The sequence below is a fragment of the Aulonocara stuartgranti genome (assembly GCF_965226115.1).
Source record: "Aulonocara stuartgranti genome assembly, chromosome: 12".
In the NCBI taxonomy this organism is placed as follows: Eukaryota; Metazoa; Chordata; class Actinopteri; order Cichliformes; family Cichlidae; genus Aulonocara; species Aulonocara stuartgranti.
This window is the reverse complement of record NC_138948.1, coordinates 15,248,357-15,269,599: the sequence shown is the minus strand read 5'-3', so window position 1 is coordinate 15,269,599 and position 21,243 is coordinate 15,248,357. Positions and strand designations below refer to the sequence as shown.

Below are 21,243 nucleotides of genomic sequence, written 5' to 3'. Positions count from 1 at the left end.
GAACCCTTGCATAAACGATCACCGTGAGAGGACAAACAGCGGATAGAGCTGCATTAAACTATATTTATATATACATATTCACACACAGGGGCTTTGGGTAACCCTATAAGATGAGCAGGATTGCTGCAATCCTACGGCGTGGCTTCGGAGTAGTACGCGAGCACGTCGGGACCGATCATTTGGGGAACAAATATTACTTAATCCCAGAGCAGAAGACATGGACAGGTAAACTAACATGTGTGCTAACATTAGCATCTACAGCTTTAACTACTGTTTAACTACTGCTTCTTTCACTTTTAAATAGTTATTAATGCTAGTTCAGTGCCAATGCATGTGACATGTCTTCTTTCTCTGTATTGAGTTTTTCATATGCACGTTAGCCTTGTAGTGTCATAAGATTGCCACTAGATGGCGTATTAGTCTTAATAACAACATTGTCGTATTGGATGGAAGATTTAATGCATATAGTGAAGGAGGACCTGCACAAAGATGTGTTGACAGTGGAGGATAGTTACGGATTGGGTGAGATGCAGGCAGATGATTCGCTGTGATGACCCCTGAAGAGAGCAGCTGAAAGAAGCAGAAGAAAAAGAAGACGTCCATGCTGCAGTAACTGCATTTAAGGTTTTTTGGCAGTGAAGTTTTCTGTGATGAGGTTTAAATACCTGGATTAGTTTAAATACCTGCGGTCAACCATGCAAAGCAATGGACAGTGGACAAGACAGGTGAAGAAGGGAATGCAGGCAGGGTGGAGTGGGTGCAGGCATCTGTCAAGGGTTGATTTGTGATAGAAGGATAGCAGCAAGCGTGAAAGGAAAGGTTTACAAGATGGTGTAGTGAGATCTCATTTGAGGGGTGGTGTGACAGAGGAGATTACTAGGCAAAGAGTGAAATGGAGGTGACCCCTGAAGGGAGCGGCCGAAAGAAGACATAAAAGGTCATATATCCCTTCTGAGACGTGGCAGTTCTACGGTATGTAATGCTCAAGCCAAGCAGTAGAACTGTGTCAGGCCTGTGGGATGCCAGTGGTGTCCTTCACACCCTCTCTGACTGACTTAAAAGGGCAACAACATGCCTTGCAGGTCACAGAGCAGGACCTTTGTCTCCCTTGGACTGATATTGCTTAGAAAACATCAGAGACATCTGGCTTATTGATTCCAAAGGATTTTTCCAGAATCACTGCATGTGAGCAGGATTTGCTCTCCTACACAAGCTTGTGTTTGTCTCCCTCTCTTGGTCCCACATTTTACAGGCTAGATAAAGTTTTTCTTTCACTTGCAGCGGGTGAATAGTCATTACACACCGAGGTGCTGTAAAAACAAAACAAAAAACCCCGAACTGCTTGTTTGTCTGCGTTTTTTTGGTTTGCTGAAGAGGAGCGAATACCTGGCAGGTTGCAAGCCTGCTTTCTTTTTCGACTGAACTTGACTTTGTGCTTCACCTTTTCTCAGCAGTTTGCGGGGAAACCTGCACCCACCTTGTATTTATAATTCATTACAAGGCCGCTTCTCTACCCCTGGCTGTCAGACTATTCAAATGAGACATCACAGCAGCCCATTTTTTGGCACGCTACAGGAAAAAGTGTTCACTGTCCCATCACAATGACTGACAGAGTAGAGAGGCTAGTTGGCTTATAGGAAAACTGGTACCTAGCAGACACCATCATGACTGTCAGACAGGCACGTATACAGTCTCATATATACATTCATAATAAACATAAAGGAATATATGGCAGACACATTTGCTTCCTTTTATTTCTGGCACTCAGCCTGTCCAGCCTTGTGGAACTAAAGCAGATACATTATTCAGTCCATATGTCTCGCTAAAGCGAGCTCTTTTTGATCTTAAACTGATAGGCCAAGAAGGGGCTTTAGGTTCTTTAGGCATGGACCGCAGGGCTTTCCACTGCAGCACATGAGTAGCAGTCGATGCAGGTGAGGCGGTCATCCTCCGGCATTATCTTCACTTCATTTTGTTCACCCCTAGTGCTCCTTCCATCCACCTCTACCTTTATCCATGCTTTCCTGGTTCCATTTTCTACCTCTCTCTCAGTCTGTTATCTTTAGAAATCTGGGGCATAAGCAATCCTGACAGCCAGGGGTGGTCTTTTTTGTGTGCATCTGTCCTATCTGATTTCAACAACTTCTTCTTAGGTTGCCCTTCTTATTTGCGTTCACGTAGCCCTTCCTTCCCTCGCCCCTCCCTTTCATCGCTGCCACTGGATTTTTCCTCCTTTGAAGTATTTCCAGTGAAGATTTCTATTCAAAACACTGGAGTATTTCAGCAGTGAGGAGGGCTAGACCCAGCAGAGAGCTTTCTAACCCCTTCTCCTCAGATGCTGCTCTTCATCAAAATGAAAGAGCCTGGGTCTGAAGCACTTGCCTTGAGAGAGAAAGAGCGAGAGTCTCTGTCTTTATAAAAAAGGTTGGGCTATAAAGGCCTACCGTGTGCTGCTGCTTCATAGAAAGAAATGCGCTATAGGCCCAGCGATTGTTGTCTGTGGCAGAGCTACTAGAGAGCCACTGGCAATCTGGCCATTGGTCTTAGAAGGTCTTTGCTTCGGTGTTGTCTCCACAGAGCTAAATAGAGAATCTATATTCTTTCTTTCTGTGTGCATCTCTCCCCCGGGCCCGGCTCTTCCTCACGCTGCATGGGGCTCCATGTCATGCTGCCCAGATGAAAGCAAAGCATTCTGTGGATGGGCTCATTTGTCTTCGGCAGTGGGCCTGCAGCTTTGACGCCTGCCTTCCCTCCCTTTATTTAGTAAGAGAGGCGCACTGACATTATCGGCCGCTGCAGGCACATTTGAAAATAATTGCCTGTATGATTGCTATTTTTCTTACCTCTTTGAGGAGGTGTAGCCTTTGTCTTGGAATCAATGGCTGCTCAATACTGGACAGGGGAAAGGCAGTTTCCTTTCATGTCTCAGTGAAAAGGATGTATTTTTAGCGCTATTCATTTTCGCAGTGTGTGCCATGCAGTTTTAATCTATTGGTCCTCTACGCTGCACGGAGAATGGAAGAGATTCAGAGGTGCACCACGCTGTTGCAGAGAAAAGATGCATTGACTTGTCGTCCTATCACTATCCCTCTTTCTTTGTCTATTATTTATTTGATTCCCCAGCTCTGTTCTATGAAGTGAAAAACTGAAAAGGCCTCAGTTCTGCTATTTCAGGATGGGCGACTCTGGGGACCGAGGGAGGAGGTGTGCGCTTTTTGCACTGGCGTACGCGTATTTGATTGTGTGTGGATGTCTTTAAGTGAAATGACAGCTACACACTTTGTGTACTATCAGCTTTGTATTTTAAAAAAAAAAAGGAAGAAGAAGAAGATCTGCCATTGTGTGTTTTCTCTCCACTTCATGCCCTAACACACTTAAGACAACAACAGATGGCTGTGTGTCATCAGAGCGTTGATTCAAGCCGCATATTTCCACGGAAAGGAGTCACAGCGGAGAGCGACGAGGGTCCAAATGGCTGTTTATTCTGCCATGACTCATCCCCAGGGTGTGATGAAGGAAGGTCTACCCTAGAGTAGGACACCAAGTCGGCGTTTGCCACGGTGCAGCTACGTCCAGAGACGCCACAGTAAATCACGCTAATTGATGAGCAGCTTTGCAATGCTTGCAGTTTAAATGAAGGTTGTTTAATCATTATAGGCTTTAGCTCATCTTGGTGTATACTGGCAGGGTCCTTCTAGGCATTTTAATGTCTCTAAAAATGGCTGCCAAGTGTGTATTTGTATGTGTATCTGGTTGTACATCATGGAGTGGCTTAACTACTTCATTAAAAAGGCATTTGAAAGGATAGAGGCTGAAAATGAGAGATGGGAACATTTATTTTCTATGGCGGAACATTTCAAGTGGGCCTCCATCCAATATTAGGGGTTTAAGTGGCATTTCGCAGGTCCATTAACCACTGCCTATCTGCAGTAGGACTGTATCTGTAATACATTAAGTCTGAATGTCAGTTGCATTGTTTTCACATCTTCCAAACGGACATCTTGCCAACAGAAGAAAGACAGCAAAATGGATTTAAAGAAATGTTGCCAGATGACCCAGATGTGATTCACATCCAGCACGGTCACAGCTCTGCGCGGTAAGATAGCCAGCGAGGTGTTTTGACACCTCGGGGGTCTTTGTCGGTCAGAAACTCAACCAAGAAGGCTGACAGACAGGCCAGCGCACGAGCAGCCTGCCACTGCTCATTCAATTCAGAATATTTTAATAAAGCAGACAGGCAGAGAGAAATAAGGTGAGGAGTATGGGAGAAAAGATAAGGGCGAGGGAGACTCGCGGAGGGTGGAGAAGAAGGTGGGTAACGGGAAAGTGAGTGACGAAGAACAAAGGGAAAGCTGACATATGGGGTGAAATTATAGAGTGTGGGGAGAATGGAGAGAGTAAAAGTGAAAGAAGGGTATCCTGACAGAAAGAGGGTGAAATGAGTGGGTGGAACAGGCGGGCAGATAGAGGGGGAGAGAGGGGAGGTGGGGATAGGTTAACGCGGAGAAACAGTGGGGGGACTCAAGGTGCAATGGAGGGAAAAGGAAGAGGGCTGGATGGGAGTGATGCGGGTGAATAGAAAGGGGTGGACAGCTTGGTGTATGGACATCACACAGATGGGCCTCTTAGGAGCCGCTGAGGTAGCAAGGGGCTCCATGCCGCTCCACAGCCTTACAAAGGACGCTGACTTCCTGGCTCACTACATTCCTTTTTTATAACCACTGGGCAGGAAGGAAACTTGAATTTGGGTGGTCTTGGGCAGACGGGGCCACGGTATCTCCACTAGCCTTAAGCTTTTAGTTAAAAGTAAAAACACAGGGGAAATCCAAGTATTCCTCTTAAAGCGCTACTACTTCGATATGAGTTGTTCTCCCCTGTTCCTGCAGTGAGGCGCTCCAAGCCTCAGCGGGATCGACGGCAACAGGGACAAACAGAACGAGGGCTGAATGGAACTGAAAGCAGCGGCAGGAAGCCTACTTTAGACCTAAGCTCCTCCTCCCAGCTGAACTGATGCAAAACAGCGACTGGCCTTTTCCCTCTAAACCGCATCCTGCATCACTTGGCTCTGGGCTAATGGGTAACCATGGTTACAGGCCTCACACATCCCCTCCATCTTTTTTTCCCAGGGAAAGAAATTGGAGTGAGGGAGTTGTGGGGGCTGTCCATATTGTTACCTGCTTGCCCTTGTATCCCTGAAGCTTATCGGATCACTCCATCTTCATAAAGCTGTCCATTACGATGCACGTACTGGTCCCCCATTCCTCTCCAGTAGCACGGAGAGGAATAAACGAAGCTCAAATACTGCTCGCTGCTTCAGGGTGGCTTTTTTTGTTTCTGCACTGAACCAGGCCTAAAAATCTCTGGTTCGCCTCCCACAAGCACAAGGAGTGGAAGGAGAAAAAACAAAAAAAACAAGCCTCTTTCTGCTGAGATGTTGTTGCAGTTTTTTTTAAAGTCTGCAGTTTTTTTAAAGTCTGCATTACAATTCAGACCCACAAAGCTGGGGTCAGATGCAGAGAGCTCATTCAGCTGCATCCTGTCTACGTTAAAGGACTCTCATTACCCGGATGTTGCAAATCGAAGTGCGTTCCCTTGACATCCGCGTCTGTAATGAAAAACGGAGTGCGGGAGAAAAGTGTGCAGTGGAGGCGACAGCGCAAGATGCCTGGAATGACATTGTGGAGGTGAAAAACCTCTCAGGTCGCCCTCAGCGGTACTCACCTGGGAGCTGATGTGTGAAGTTGGGTGTGTGCGTGTGTGTGTGTGTTGAAGCAGGTGATGGAGTTTAGCGGGGTGTGTTCGGGGTTCAAAGAGCAGCCCTCGGAGCGCATCATGTCTTATTTTAACGAGTGGGAAGGATTGAAGTGTGGCTGCCACAGCAACCCCCCTCTGTCACCTCCCTTCCTTCTTTCCTTCCTTCCTTTTCCTCTCCCATCCCTCCCCCACAGGTTCCACAGCTAGGCTCACAGATGAGTTGCGTTCAGACAGGTGAGATGGCTCATGAATATTTATGCAGTGGGATTTCATTCCTGTTGCCGGTGGCCCCTCCCCTTCTCCAACGCAGCACTGCGTTTGTCCTTCACAGTAAGAGGCAGCGTCCTCGCTCCTGTCCCTCAGGTTAATCTGCCTGCTCTCCAGCCAGTTGTGCGTACGCGCGCGCGTCCGTGGTTGTGCGCATTTGACTGGTAAGTAGGTTTCCCCTAGTGAGTGATGAGAAGGCAGACCTGTCACAAGGGGGCCCACCGAGATGGAGAGCTCCCAACACCCTTCATACCTCACTTTCTCTCTCCCACCGCTCTCTTGCTCTCTCTAAAGGTGGGGGAGTAGGTGTGTGCAAGGCTGAAGTGCGAAGCAGAAAGATGGCTTACACCTGGTCTGATGACTGTATGTGTCAGGAATCCTAAAGTCTGTAGACTCCAGTAAAGCTCACACTAACGATATATAACTGAGATATTTTAGGTACAAACGCAGACGAATATGAATGATATGAAAAGAGATGATTTGTAAATATAGTCATTTTTATTGTTGTTGGCAGTTTGGTTATGATACATTAATTAAAAAGTAAGGCTGTATGCACTAATTGTAGTTCTAATACTGCGTTCTTATATCAGCTGTTGTAGAACTATGACTATGGCCCGTGTCTCTGTGTTTGTGCATGTTTCATTTCATAGCCGTACAAGAACAGCGATTACCTACAGAGGGAGATTCACCATATCAGACTGACACACCTCCACCCAACACGTATGTGATGGGAGGATCGGTCGTGTTTCATAAATATATGTACATACTGTATTTGTTATTTAAATGCGGGGATAAAGGCTGTGGTGGAAGGGCTGCAAAAAGCAACAAGACAAGAGGACAGCCATGTTGGAGTGTGACGGAGAGTAAAGGGGGAGGATGCAACCCAGTGAAGAGCGATGGAGACAGAGAGAGACAAAGTGGGTGCCTCTCTTTATGCTTATTAGCCAGGCATTAGCTGCAGCTAAGCACATTGCTTGTGGGGACTGTAATATAATTGTACCATTTTTGTCTGCTGCCACCCACACCCGATGCAAATATGGATATGATCTGTTCATAATTAGCATACCTGTTAAATGCATTTGTCAGTATTGCCCGGAGAGCACAGCATTTTTGCTTGCTGGCAGTTGTTTTTGTGTGTGTGTGTGTGGGGGGGGTTTCGAGGAAAGTATTTCTCAGAAGACATTTTAAGGCATGAATGTAAATAAGTGACAATGTTTTTTTGCACATTGCCGGGCCTATTTTGCAGTTTTGGGGTGTTTAAAGTATGCAGTGTTTTGTCAGACCTGGATACCACTAAAATAAGGCTGCAAAACTGGAGCCTGTGGGGCCCTATAGTGACAATCTAGTGGGAACCAAGGCAGAACCAACGCAATAGTAGCCTAATTAGATGACCTGATTACTATATAGGCTGGATAAAGTATGGAAAGGAATCATCCTCATAAGAAGTAATTACAGAAGGGAACATGGATGAAAAATGCTTTTGTCTTCCCCAAAACAAACTTGAGCGGGACAAATACATTTCAGTGACACAAGTGAAGCAAAAACAAAGTCGACACTTTCTTCTTCTTCTTCTCTTTTTTTTATTTCCAGGATGTCATCATTTATCCATCCCAGTGCCATAGCTATCTGTTATGGCTGAAGTAAACATTAAGGCCATCAGTCTGCAGTGTGCATGGAGGTGGTTGCCTCCATTTGTCCATGTCCAGTCAGCTGCGGAGAAACTGTGATGGATTCCTGACAGATTGTCTGTGTTTTGGAGCGTGTTGTTTTTCCTTGCCCATCCATTTCTCTCCTTCTAGCCATGTTTGCCATGCATCATCACTCTCCCTCCTTCCACCTCCTCTTTCTTTTGCCTCATCATTTCTCAGAGGGATGGAAGCGATAGGATAGACACCCGGCTACCTGTGAGGAGAAACTATGGAAACACAGCGCTTGTTATTAGTGAACACTGTGTGACACTCTGTAGCACCACCCAAAGACATACACAACTGGGTCTTTTTTTTTTTTTTAATTCTCTTGCTCTCTCTCTCTCTCTTATTCTGCCTATATCACTCTCCGTTGCTCCTGCCACCATCTCCGTGTCATTGTGTGCCAGCCCGACTTGTCTAATCAGCAGATTTGTCCAAAATAATTGGCGGTGGCCTTGCTGCTAGCGAGCGTTGTGCTGTATACAGATAGGGAAAGGAGCACTTAATATTCCACACAGCTCGTGCCTCTCCTGTTCTCTGTCATATCTGACCTCTTTTGTCTCCCGCTCGGCTTGATGTTGATTTTGGAGGGCATTGTTAGCCGGAGAGCTGTGATTGGAAGAGGTTGTCAGTGAGGAGGGCTGTGGTTGGTTGGTTTAAAGGAAGGCTGATTTGCATAAAGGCTTAGCCCAGATTTAGAGCCACTCAGCAAGATCTGAGGAGAAGGGCCCGAGGGCCGCGAGGTAATCATCCATGGCCTGTCACGGCGCTGTCATCCCTCTGCGTATTTGTGTGTCTGTCTGTATCTGTGCGTCTGCGTGAGCAGGAGACTGAGAGCATTGTGTCTGCACTTTGTGTTTGTCCTGTTTCGCGTTTTGTATGCATCGTTGTTGGGCGTCTCTATCTCACTCTTGTTTCCTCATGCTGTCTTTTTTTTTTTTCTTTGCTTTTGTTTTTTTTTCCAGGAAGGATTGTCCGTGCCAAGCGGATAGTAGAAGCAGCCAATGCTAAAGAATATGAATATATGGAAGGCAGCATTCCGATGGAGTGGGACGGTAAGTCTGGGCAGTAGCATCACTGTTACATATTTTAACTATCACTAACATGGATAAATGGCAGTGTTTACAAAAAGAGCTATCCGGGAGAGTTTATTTAAAAGGAAAAAAAAAGTGCTGCACAAATAAACTGGAGTGACATATTCATGGTTGCATCTTTTGGGGCCTCAGCTAATCCACTGATTTGTTTTTTTTCTTTTCCCCCAAACTGCAAGATGGAGTTGGGGGGCGGGGTTGTGAAAAGGGTATTCATGAGTTTATCAAAGATGCCTTCTGCTAGTGTTATACAACCGTACCATAAAATAGTGTTTCAAATTTCTTACAACTGGATACAAACTGTTCCCTCTGTCTCAGACTGGCTTTATCCACCTTAAACCCCTCATCCTGCTTCGCCCCATCCCTCATGCATTTTCATCAGGATGCAAATAAGAAAGGGATAAAAGAGGCCCAGAATCCCCGTGCTAGCTGGAGGAAGAGTTACAAAATCTCTCTCGCTCTTTCTTGCTGGCTCCCTTTACCCTTCTGTGCTGTGCAGCCAGCTCAGCCAAAATAGAGCTTCTTAAAAAGAAGAAGTGTGTGGGGGGGGACAGACAGACACAGTTCTGCTCGGGAGGAAGAAGAAGGACAGAGGTATTGATGAAGAATGACAGAGTGTGTGCTTTCAAATTCAAAGATCAGAGCAGATCCCCTCTTTCCCCTCTGAGATGCAGAGCCCGATGGCCCTGTTCTGCCTACACTAAAGCAGTATTAGTGTTTTGAGTTTGCCATGTGTATAACTCTGGATGTTTTCCCTATAGAGTGCTAAGTAAAATGAAACAAAACAAACCAAAAAAAACCCCCGCATACAGTCCCCGAGCTAGTTTGGTTACCCGGTAGTTACGCTGAGCTACTGAAGTGCCCCCGAAACTCTGTGATGCTATAGTTGCAGCTTTTAAATATGACTGCAGGTTGTGTTTGTGCAGCATATGTTTGTGTGGGTGTTCTCACTCGTCTTATTTCTGCTCTCTCCTCCTCCTGCTTCTCCTCCAGCTTGGATCCGAGGCAGACGGAAGGAGCCCCCCTCCATCGAGGTACGTCTCCACCCAGCCTCCCCACTGTGCTGATGGTTGGACTCTGGGGGACTGGTTACAAGGGAGGGAAAGAAGCAAAGATGGGAAGGAGAAAGGCTTTGATTTGTTTTATCTTACAGTCTCGAACTGAATCCGGGAACTTTGGGGGACAGGTGTTAAAATAAACAGCAGCTGAAGTGCATTGATGGTGAGGCTGAGAGCAAAATCAGCCTCTGAACAAGGGGCTCACTGACACCATGTCCTAGTTTACTTTCTTTCTCCTTTTTTTTCCAGCAGAAGCCTGCATCTCGCCTTTTTTGTGTTTTATTTCTGGCAGCCTGTGATATGGGAATGGTGAGGGAGTGCAGTTTTTCCCCCTTGTGTACCTCTCACTGGGTTTATTGCTCTTTAAATGTGAGAATGCTGGAAATTATTTGGCCTGTGAAATGTAGGTCTATAGGAAATCCCTTGGAAGGCCAATACCCAGGCACTCTTTCTATCTCTCTGTCCACTCTGCCTGCCAGTAGCCAATGCCATCCCCTGCCTCTACTGCCAGAACATTCTCTTCCAATTTTCTGCCTCGCGTCTGCCCAATAGCTGCCATCGACAGCTGGACAGTGTTGATGTGGCCAAGGCTTCACTCCCCGCACATTACCCTACCCCTTGTCACGCTCCCTCTTTTCCCGGTCCAAGCCGACATAAATTGATTGGATTAAATCCTGTCATTAACAGGCTGGAAAAGCAGCTCAGTATGTTTGTCTCCCTCCCCAAAGCAGGGCTTTTTGGCCACAGCTCTCCCCTCTCTTTTCCAGTCCTTCATTTCAGCCAGCACACAACAGCATTATGCCCATTCCTCCCTTCCTTTCTGGCTCCTTGAGCTAGGGCGAGGCTAACATCACTGGACACTAACAGTGGCTCAAGTGGGTAACTATTCCACCAGTGGACTGTGACCAGTTTATAACTGTTTCCATGGAGTGGTTTATATTGCGAATGTCTCCTGTCATGTTAGCTTACCGATGTGTTCCAAGTACTACATTTTTAACCAGGTTTAATTGGACCAATCCAGGTTAACTGAACACGTTTGTTATTCTTCTGTTGAATGCCCTACTTCATACTGGACACGTGCACACATTTGTTCCTGGAAGCTTCCCAGTGCAGCTTAATTTCTCCTTTAACTTTGACTGGTGAGCAGCTGACGCTCTAAGACGAAACAGAGATAGTCGATTAAGGAGTGGAAATTATCACCGCTTGAGTTTTGCAGGAGAGTTTGTAGTTTCCAGCAAGTAGGACATACTCAGATTTTCCTATCTTCACGAAACTGCCAGCTCAAGATTTCCAACACCACAATCAGATAATGTCCAGCTGGGTGGGTGATGCAAATGGATAGAGTGTCAGAGATGTTGCGTGCCCTCGTGATCTCAGGAGCTCATTGTAACTTATTGTTAAGAGGTTCCAAAGAGTGCAGTGTTATACATTCACAAAGCAGAAGTGGTCTATTTTTAATCTTCTCTTTCTCTGTTGAGTTTCACTGAGCTGAAACCTGCAGAAAACACTGCTAGTCAGCTAGTCCTGAAAATGTTGACTGAAGTTAATCTATTTCCTTTGTTAAAGCCAGCTTTCCTCTGATTGGTTGCTGCTTGCAAACAAGTAAACGTTAAAAGTGTTTGGGGCTTCTGGGGCTTAAAGAGAGAGCTGTTTGCCTAAACTCACTGCATCCAGGATACCTGCTCTCGCTGACATCATAGAGAGCTGAGAATTTAAAAAAAACTGTAAGAAACAGAGACATAAGTGCAGTCTGAAGTCTGAGCTTGACCCCCAGACTTCAGACTGCTTATCCATATACAAAACCTGGAGCCTCAGCCTCTCTAAAAGCATAATAGGGTAAATTATTATATAATAAATGAATAAGCTTATGACATTTATCTGAGTCCTGGTCAGGGGAATTATTGCTTCTAATTATTATTGTTATAGTCTATATCTAGAAACCACTGATACAAGTATTATTTGAATTATTATTATTATTATTATTATTATTATTAGTCAGAAATATCCTCATGGGATTTCCATTATTCTGTGACATTTAAAATGGTGTTCAGCTGCACTGTGTGCAGTATTGAAAATGTCTTAGAATTTGACGATGGCTGCAGAAACCCTGAGTATCCACGTATGTTTGTGCATTTTATAGGAGCTGCTGAAGAACGAATCCAACAGGGAGCAGATAAAAACAAAAGCCAAGGAGGTGGAGGAGAAAGATCGGGCTCTGCTGGCTAAAGAGTACAAGGAGGGTCTGGTGGCGACTCCAGCAAGGACTGTGGCCAAGGGCCACGCAGCTGCCACCAGCTTCGACAAGCAAGAATTCAACGAGGAACCAACCAGCACTGCAAACACGTTCCAGCCTGGCTCCTGGATGCCCACTTCCAAGAAAGACTAATCCAATCAACAAAAAGGGGCCCTACAATAAAATTACTTGAGATTTAATATTGGAAATTCCTTCCAGTACAATGTCGTCAACGTCCCCATAAATTTTGGGTGTTTACGTTACCAGGAAAGTGAAATAAGTATAATTATTAAATGTGGTTACATTAAATGAACTGTTGTCTCTTTGTTACAGAATATTGATTTGAAGATCACAAATAATAATAATAATGTTGCAGTTTATGGATTTAAAGACATTCTTCTCTCACTTATGTTGACAGTATATGTTGGGCAGACACGGTTCTGTGTAAAGTCTTGAGCTACTCCTGATTTCTTTATTTTGCTGGGAAACTGGGAAATAGATGCAGCAATTTATCTGAAATGTGCAAACCTATAAAAATACAGTAAACTAGGCAAAAAAGTCGATATTTGGTATTCCTGCCTTTATTCTTCAGAACAGCCTGAACTCTTTTAGGCAGGTTTTCCTTGTAATTTCTACAGGAATACTTCTTGAAGGACATTTAAAGCTCTTCTTTGGATTTTGGCTGCTTTTTGCTCTGTTTTCTGTCCCGATGATCCCACCCTGCTTCAGTAATATTGAGGTTTGGGCTCTGGGGAGACCAATCCATGACTGATAGTGTTCCATTGTGTTTTTTCTATCCACGTATATTTTTTACTGCATTTGAAATGCATTTGGGATGATTTTCATGCTGAACAACGGTATTGCATGGAGGATCATAATCTGATGTTCGTAATTCCATCAGTTTTATTAAGATCTCCAACATCAGTGGTTGAAACGCAGCTCCAAACCATGACAGAGCCTGTGCTGTGTTTTGCAGATGGCTGTAGATGTTCACTGTTGTATCTCTCTCCTGACCTCCTCTGTACAATGCTCATGACGATTTAACCCAAAAATGTCAAATTTGCATTCATCACTGAATTTTCAGTCTAGTTCTTGTAGAATAACTCAGCCTTTTCTTCCTGTTTCTCTTTAAGCATAGATTCCTCACAGCCACCCTTCCACTGAGACCATTTATGATGAGACTTTTGCATCTGTGTCAGATCTTTGCTGCATTTTTTTCCCCCATTTCTTAAGGACATAACTTTCAGATACCGATCATCTTCGATAGATAGTTTTGTTTAAGGCTGTCACTTCTTCGTTTGTCCAGATTCTTTAAGGGCAAACTGCTCAGCATGCCAAAATATTCCTATTTGTCACCCTGTTGTTGCAAAAATACTATTTTACACCTCTACAAACCATGTTGTCTTTGGCAGTTTTCATAGATTCTACTACAGAAATGGTAATGATGTATTTTTGTGACAGGCTGCTAGTAATAAAGTGCCTAGAGGTACAATTTGAAATTGTTTTTTTTTTCTTTGTTATGTGTAGACACAACAGTGGTTCATCCCTAAAGTTATAGGAGTCTTTTAATGCTTGGATGATTCATTGTAAAGTTAGTGGTTAGTGGCTTACCAAATTTTTTAAAAATCCTCTGAAATGGTCAAAGATATACTTTTGCTCTTTTTATTGGATACTAAGTAGAGATGGACAGGAAATTGGGGAGAGAGAGAGGGGAAGACTGTTAGCTTAAAACAGTCTTCCTTCTCATGTCTGTCATTCTAAAAGCAGTCATGAGACATCAGTTCTCTGAACGCAGGGAAGTAAAACTAAGAAATAGAAAACAGTTACACTAAACTGCTTTGACTGCCTCTTTATTGGCTCACGAGTACTCAAAGCCAGTCGCCACCCATAAAAATACCAACCCCTGTGGACTTTTGAATGTTTTATTTTACAACACTGAATCAAAGCGAAGGTTCACTTTCTACTTATAAACAAAAATAAAAAATGTCTAATAAAATGAGCAAAGGTCTGCATCCAAATTAAAAGCATACAGTACATGAAACACGAGTTGTTTAATATGTAATCCTGGTTTACTATTTTTAAATTGATATTTAATAAAGGCACACCTGTTAAATATTACTTTTCACCTTCCTGTACCGCAGATCATGCTGATTTGTTTGATGCTTTTATATTTTAGAACTCCATAATCAACAATAAGACCTTGCACATACAGGAGTATTACCCTTAAATGCACTTGCTGTCACCTTACTGAACATTGCGAGCCTACTTTTTTGAATTTGTGGTAGTGTATTTTATTACCAGCCCTCTGATTCAGTGTTTATGGGTAAATAAGTACACAGCATAATATTAAATCCAAAAAAAGGAAGCTTTCTTACCAACCATGAAAATTTTATTGATCATAAAGTAATCATTTGGATAGCTTGCAAGTTATCAAGCTTAAAAAGTTCCATTATTCTCATTATGTCATCATTTCAGCAAAACGGGGATGCCAACAATGGAATGCAAGGTGTTGCAACAGCTGCACGATATAACAGCAGGTCACTGTATAAAAACGTTATACAGATGACTACTGTGCTGTTGCTGACCAAAGTCCCACTGAGACAAGCTTCCTCAGGGCAGTACTGTCCATCAGCACTGTTAAGTCTGTGGGGCCAGCGTCCCTCCTCCTACCCTGGACATGAGGCATAGTGGCCCTGTGCTGAGAGTAGGTCTGGGAGAAGGAAGGGCACCGTGTCATTGTTTAGAAAAGGAGGCCTGCGAGCGTGATGGTTTGCTCGTCCTTTGCAATGCCCCTATCCTAGCCCTCGCCAGCTCAGTCTTTCTTGGTCCTCTTGGCTTTGGCTATGTTTTCCTGACGTTTCTGCTTCTTCTTCTGTTCGCGGTCACGTGCCTCGATCATCTTGGCCAGCTTCCAGGACAGCAGAGCGCTGGCAATGAAGAGAGGGGTGAGAGCCAGTATGATAGTTGTGAGAAAACCATAGGGGTCTTTGGCAGCCCACTCCACCACATACTCTGCCCATGCTTGCACGTCGATCATCCTGTTCAGGAACGATGAGGCTCAGACCTGAGAAAGATGGCCACGAGAGAAAGCTGTGAATATGTGCGACATGTCATACTCAAAACATGTGTATATTCAAATATTACAAAAGGGGGAGTATGCTTTATGGACAACTTTCAGAATGAACTTAAAGGAAAGTTAAATATAAAGTTGTTTATAGGTTATAGTCTTAGTTGCTCTTTTATATCATCATATATCTTTGGTTTGTAAACTGTTGGTTCCCCAAAGAGTAACTTGGCAGCATTACAATCAACTCTCAAATCAACACAGATATCATCTCATTTTTCTGAAAGGTAAGATTAACCAATTGTTGTATTAACTAGTAAATACACTGATCAAGGATACCATTATGACCACTAGCAGGTAAAGTGAATAAAACTGATTACATCTTCATCATGGCACGTGTTGTTGGTCGTGATACATTAGGGAATAAATGAACATCGTCTCCTCGTGGTCGATGTGTTAGTAGCAGGTAAAATGGGCGGGTGTTAGGATTTGAGCGAGTTCTTTTTCCAAGGGCCAAACTGTGACAGCTAGACGACCGGGTCAGTTCATCTCCAAAACTGCAGCTCTTGTGAGGAGTTCCTGGTCTGCATTGGTCAGTATCTATCAAAAGTGGTTCAAGGAAGGAACGGTGGTGAACCAGTGGTCGGGAATGTTCTGCTGGGAAACATTGGGTGGATGTTACTTTGGCACCTACCTAAGCATTGTTGCAGACCATGCACACTATTTCATGGTAATGTTATTCTCTGACAGCTGTGGCCTCTTTCAGCAGGATAATGTGCAGTGCCACAAAGCAAAAATGCTGCTTGAAAAATGTAATGAGGAGCACACCAACGAGTTTGAGGTGTTGACTTGGCCTGTGGATTCTCCAGATCTCAGTCCAATCGACCATCTGTTGGATGTGCTGGACAAACAAGTCCAATCCATGCCCCACCTCGCAATTTACGGGACCTAAAAGATCTGTTGTTAACATCTTAATGCCAGATACCACAGCACAGGGGTCTCAACAGGTCAGGACTGTTTTGGCAACAAAAGGGTGCTCAACACAATATTAGGTGGTCATAATGTTATGTCTGATCAGTGTATATCACCTAACAATGTGAGGTACTTTTTAAAATTGTAGCAAGAAAAAAAATCTAGAACTGAATAAATGGAGAGAAACCTGGGAGGTGTTCAAGCAGCAACTGCATTATAACACAAAAACATGTCTCACTCTCCTGTCATATACCAAACACAACCTCCCAGCATCCACCTGCAGGCTCCCAGAGGATGTGTACACACCACACATATTTGCAGGGAGTGATAAGTCTTACCGGATACGACAGCAAGACATTAATGAGTTAAGTAAAGACATTTAAACAGAAATAAAGAGATCCAATGCTGGTGAGACAAATGCAAGTTCTAGAATTAAATATTTCTAACACACTGATAAGGAGGAAAGTCTAATTCTGTTACTTTAGCAATCCTAAGCTTGATATCAGATCAAACTGGAACCATACAGTCTCATGGACCATACAGTCGCTGATCCTCACAAGCATGTCCGATCTTGGTGGAAGAACACCTCACTTACACATTTGTTTAACATAATATTGCCAAAACATCTGAAAGATCCATCTGGACACTGTTGAACTGCTGTCCTCAGATGTTTAAGTACATTTAAAACAAGAACAAACATGTAGAAAAAAGCTTTTACCCAAAAGCTACAACAGCACTAAACACTGCTGAAACCGAACCTTGTAAGATAATTGTTTTGCATGTGTGATATGTGTGTTTTACCTTCTTTTTTATGATTACTTTTAGAAATTTCTGTGTGTATTTATAGACTTTTTTTTAAATAAATAATTACAATGGGAATACTTTCAAGCCTTTTTTCCCAGACCTTTGCACTGCACCCGATTTCGTTGTACATGTGCAATGACAACATTATTATTAGTTTAACTGCGGTCCTTTTACCCAAACACAGTCACTAACTTTGTCCAAGTGCCATGAATAAGAGGACAACAGAGGCGCACTTCTTTCATTGCACACGGACCAGCTGGGCTGTAGTTAGCCCCAAAGGATCATTCAGAGCAAGGAAGTATAGCGAAGTCTTTTTTTTATGTTTGATTACAGTTAAAAACGTCAAATGGACTTAGATGATCTGTTAGATAACTGAAGTTACCCCCAAAGACTTCCGTTCCCACAGTTTTCGTGTATCGTCCCTACGACAGTGAAAAGATTTAGGGCGCCATTCAACAGGAGTCATTTGTAAAGCGCTCCGACCAGCGGCACACAAGCAGCTAATGACCAACGACTAACTAACTAGCTAACCAACTAACCACAGTCTCTAGCTACAACCTTAAGACATCAAGTTATGCGAGCGATTTTAATGTGTATGCATATAGGAACAGATATGCATTTCTTAGACGCGGATGAAACATTTAGTTTCATTTCTACTGCCGCTAGCTAGCCCACCCGTGCATTAAGGCCTGACTTTTCGATACAAGAGCACTTACTCTCGGTTAAACAGTAAAACGACCGTCTAAATGAACGCAACAAACCGCCTAATTTATGTTTTCAAAACAGTTAGTCCTGATAAAACTCAGAGTGGCACAAAATACACCAACTTACCAAAAGGAACGGAGATTTGTGTTTGTATCCGCGATAAACTACCCAGCTCCTCCTTGTTCCGGGAAGTGGAACTGGTGTGGCAATGAGGCATTCAGGTGATATCGGCAAAATGTAAAAATAAGAAAAAAACATTGGTTTTTGTTTGTATTCATGAATTATTCTAAATGTGTAACACTTTCACTAATATTAGATGCCAAATATAAATAAATATCTAAATATAGATAAGATAAATACCCTTCTGTGTTGCATTTGCAGACCGTCAATACCAAAAATGCACCGGTATAACTTATGTAGAACAAGCCAAATCGTTCAAATATAATTCAGAACGTAATTGTAATTCCAGCTTAATATGTTTTTTTTATCTTTACTTAAAAGGGTATGAAATTGTCTGAAATTTGTAATTTTTTCTGTTTCCCCGCTAGAAGTTTTCGAAATTACACTTAATCAGTATTATTTGAATGCACCATGAGTTCTCGCTTGTGGTTGGACATGATGAGATTCCTTGGTTATTGGGATATGTAGTCCTCTGTACCATCAAGCTATAGGAATGACTCTAAAATCTAAATATATTTAATACATTTATTTGCCAGTTGCTCTCAAGAAAATTAAGGAACATTTAGTTTAGATTACCTTATTTATACTCTAGTTGGAGGTTGCCTGTTATGTCCATCAGTATCAAATTGCTCAAAAGAAACACGGAAACGCAGCAGACTATGCAATAAAGACATATAGAACAATTTATAAACATATATATATATATATATATATATATATATATATATATAAATAAAGCTGAAATGTCTGATTGTGTGTGGAGCTGTTCTGTCTGGAGAATAAAGCAAATGATAACTGTGTTAAAATAAAATAGAATAAAAAGGCTTCATTGACCCTCTGAGAAAGATGACTAACATAACAAAGGAGGACCTGCTGGCTTTGTGAACTTCCTGTGGGGAAGTATTGAAACCAAATCAGGTTAGGCCACATCTGCTCCGTCCATACGGCATGGATCACTTTCAGAGCAGTTCAAAGGCCAGCCTTTTAGACTTACTCACAGAGCAATGAGAGGGGCAGCTGGGAACACATGCGGCAGGCAGACACATTGCAAACACACATTCTGGTATACCAGTGTAGTTTTGAGCCAACTTTTATAGACAATTTAGAAAAACATACCCCAACCTGGCAGCTTTTCTTTGTTACTTGCTTATAACAATTAACTTCTGTAGTGGCTCATCATACAGGAAAAACCAGGGGGCAACAGCAGCCACACCCTAACCCCTGATGAGTATTCTACCCCTATAAAATTGGGGGGGCCCTTTCATGACACACAGACATGGAACTAGCATTATCAACAGACAGGGTGGGGGCCAGTAAAAATGAGTGTACCACAGTTTGTGGTTAACTGGCTACACTAATCCATGTGTCATAAGTGTTTCAAGAAAGAAACACACTAGGTCTGGCTCTCCTATGAGAATTTTCTAGCATTTCTTTTCCTTTTTTTGTTTGGCAGAATGATAGACTGAAATACAGGAAAGAGTAAAAAGAAGATAACGTGATGGCTATGAGAACTTTAAAAAAACACACAAAAGCCTAAAAGTTATACCTATAGCTATCTAGAACTACAGTTGTGGCCGGTGCTGTCTTGGTAATGTGAGGCTTTCAATGACTTCTTTGGACTGTATTTTTTTTCCCAGGGTGGAATAAAAAACAAGAACTGAGTGCATAAGTTTGAAATTATTTAGAATTGTTACTAATCCACACAGGGCCAAACCCCTTAATGGATTAATGCCATTAACATTTTGTGAAATGCCCCTCAACGCCTTCCACAGATGTTTCTGGTAGCTGTTAACAAGCTTCTGGTATAATTCTTTATGGATATCTCACAACTCTTCTTGGAAGAATTTGTAGAGGCCATTCCAGAGTTTGATTTATCTACTCCAAAACCAGTTTTGATTTATTTGGGATCATTGTCCTGTTGGAACACCCAATTCTATGCAAGTTTTAACTGTCCAGCTGGTGATTTGAGGTGAATTTCAAGAATTTGGAAGTTGCACTCCTTAATTACTCTACTCCACTTTGTGCAATGTACTAGTGTCACCTTCAGCATCCCCAGAACATGATGCTACCACCACCATGCTTGGGAGAGTGAATAGGTTTGAAAGCTTCACCTTTACTCTGCCAAACCTACCTTTTGTAATTGTGGCCTAATTGCTCAATCTTTATTTATTCTGACCATCAAACTTTTCTTCGGAAGGTATCTTGCTTTTTCATGTAGGCAGCTGCAAATTTCAGTCTATAGATTTTGGAACAGGGAGTTCTTTCTTTGTCAGTGCATTCGTGGTCCATGGTGATGTAAAACTGGCTTCACTTTGGGCAGTGATGCTGGTATTCCAGCAGTTTCCAGTTCATGGCAGGTTTGAGCCTCGGATGGTTCCTGGGTTGTTTCTGAACATCCTAACAAATTTCCTGCCATCTGAGGGTGGCGGTTTGGGTCTTTCCAGTCCTCGACAAAGTGTTGACATGTCTGAATAATTTGTGCTTATGTACAGTTGTTGGAATTGATGATCTTGGATCATCATTGGATCATCTGCAGTTGTTTAGAAATTCCCCTATGAGACCTTCCCAACTTGTTTAAATTAGATCTTCACTGAGGACCTTGGACTTTCCTATAGTTTTGAGTACTGCTGTGTCAAACAAATCCTTTTGATACAGACAAAGAAAGTCAATAGGGCTTGGAATCGTCAAGTTAAAAGGCACTGTAGAACCTTCAGAACCACTTATTAAAATATTGATGTGAGTGTATGAATATATTTGAACCTGTATGTTTACTTTGACCCTGTGTGGATTAGAGAAAACTCAAAACAAACTGAAACTTGAGCAAACAATTTTTGTCGTTTTGAAGTCTTCAAAGATTCATGCAGTGCAATCATTCCACCCTGGAAAAAAGAAAAGTTCAAAGAAATTGTTAAAAGCCCCAAATTACCACTACATCGGTGCCCAGGATAAAACTTCTACTTCGAACTAGAACTCTAAAAAACACTACCTTGATAGCATCATTGACCCGTATACCTGGTAGTATCTTAAGTTACCGCAACCAAACTTTTGGACTTATTTTCTCAGACTTTATGTATCCAAGCAACAATTATACTGATCTCCAAGTAAAAAATCAATAGAGTCGCCCCTTAAAATAAATAATATAGGCAAAAAGCTTGTCTTTCATGAGTGCATATGATTACTTGTCAATTGGCTGCACCATATAAGAGCTGATGTGACTACAGAGGACAGGCATGTCCACCTTCATATGTTCTTACCCTCTGCGGCCTGACAGCTGAAACCACTTTTGGACTAAAAAGCCGCAAAAACAACGATCAAGTTGTTATTGAAGAAGCTGGAGCCCGGGGTGGTAGCTGAGGCTCCAAAGGAAAAAAAAGTCAGTTTTCTTGCCCCCTTTTACCCCTGTGGGAAACTGCGAGGCCGCCCCTGG

General features: G+C 42.9%; 3 protein-coding genes and 1 long non-coding RNA gene across 6 annotated transcripts in view; 1 reads left to right on the top strand and 3 right to left on the bottom strand.

Moving 5' to 3' along the window:
- The window catches only part of pde4d (phosphodiesterase 4D, cAMP-specific), a 316,846-nt gene that overhangs the window by 243,953 nt on the left and 51,650 nt on the right, over positions 1-21,243 (bottom strand). The window lies entirely within an intron of this gene.
- ndufaf2 (NADH:ubiquinone oxidoreductase complex assembly factor 2) lies at positions 6-14,209 on the top strand. Of its 2 annotated transcripts, none has more exons than XM_082555178.1 (4): positions 6-225; positions 8,675-8,764; positions 9,794-9,834; positions 11,999-14,209. In XM_082555178.1, the coding sequence occupies exons 1-4, from the start codon at positions 111-113 to the stop codon at positions 12,242-12,244; spliced, it is 492 nt and encodes a 163-aa protein (XP_082411304.1). In that variant the 5' UTR covers positions 6-110; the 3' UTR covers positions 12,245-14,209. The 2 variants fall into 2 exon arrangements, with proteins under 2 accessions (XP_082411304.1, XP_082411303.1); XM_082555177.1 differs by lacking the exon at positions 6-225 and adding an exon at positions 5,446-6,938.
- Positions 258-21,179, bottom strand: LOC309719217. Of its 2 annotated transcripts, none has more exons than XR_014280165.1 (3): positions 21,071-21,179; positions 9,752-9,885; positions 258-570 (listed from the first exon to the last, which is right to left on the bottom strand). It is a non-coding gene; the product is annotated as an uncharacterized lncRNA (long non-coding RNA). The 2 variants fall into 2 exon arrangements; XR_014280166.1 differs by lacking the exon at positions 258-570 and adding an exon at positions 7,645-7,936.
- Positions 14,459-17,833, bottom strand: smim15 (small integral membrane protein 15). Its single transcript, XM_082555179.1, has 2 exons — positions 17,763-17,833; positions 14,459-15,155 (listed from the first exon to the last, which is right to left on the bottom strand). Exon 2 carries the CDS (start codon positions 15,126-15,128, stop codon positions 14,904-14,906), a length of 225 nt encoding a protein of 74 aa, XP_082411305.1. The 5' UTR covers positions 15,129-15,155; positions 17,763-17,833; the 3' UTR covers positions 14,459-14,903.

Coding starts and splice junctions, on each gene's coding strand:
- ndufaf2 (XM_082555177.1), top strand. CDS start 6,656: ATGTTTCATTTCATAGCCGTACAAGAACAGCGATTACCTACAGAGGGA. Junction 6,939..8,674: donor TGGAGACAGAGAGAGACAAA/GTGGGTGCCTCT, acceptor TTTTTTTTCCAG/GAAGGATTGTCCGTGCCAAG. Junction 8,765..9,793: donor CATTCCGATGGAGTGGGACG/GTAAGTCTGGGC, acceptor CTTCTCCTCCAG/CTTGGATCCGAGGCAGACGG.
- smim15 (XM_082555179.1), bottom strand. CDS start 15,128: ATGATCGACGTGCAAGCATGGGCAGAGTATGTGGTGGAGTGGGCTGCC.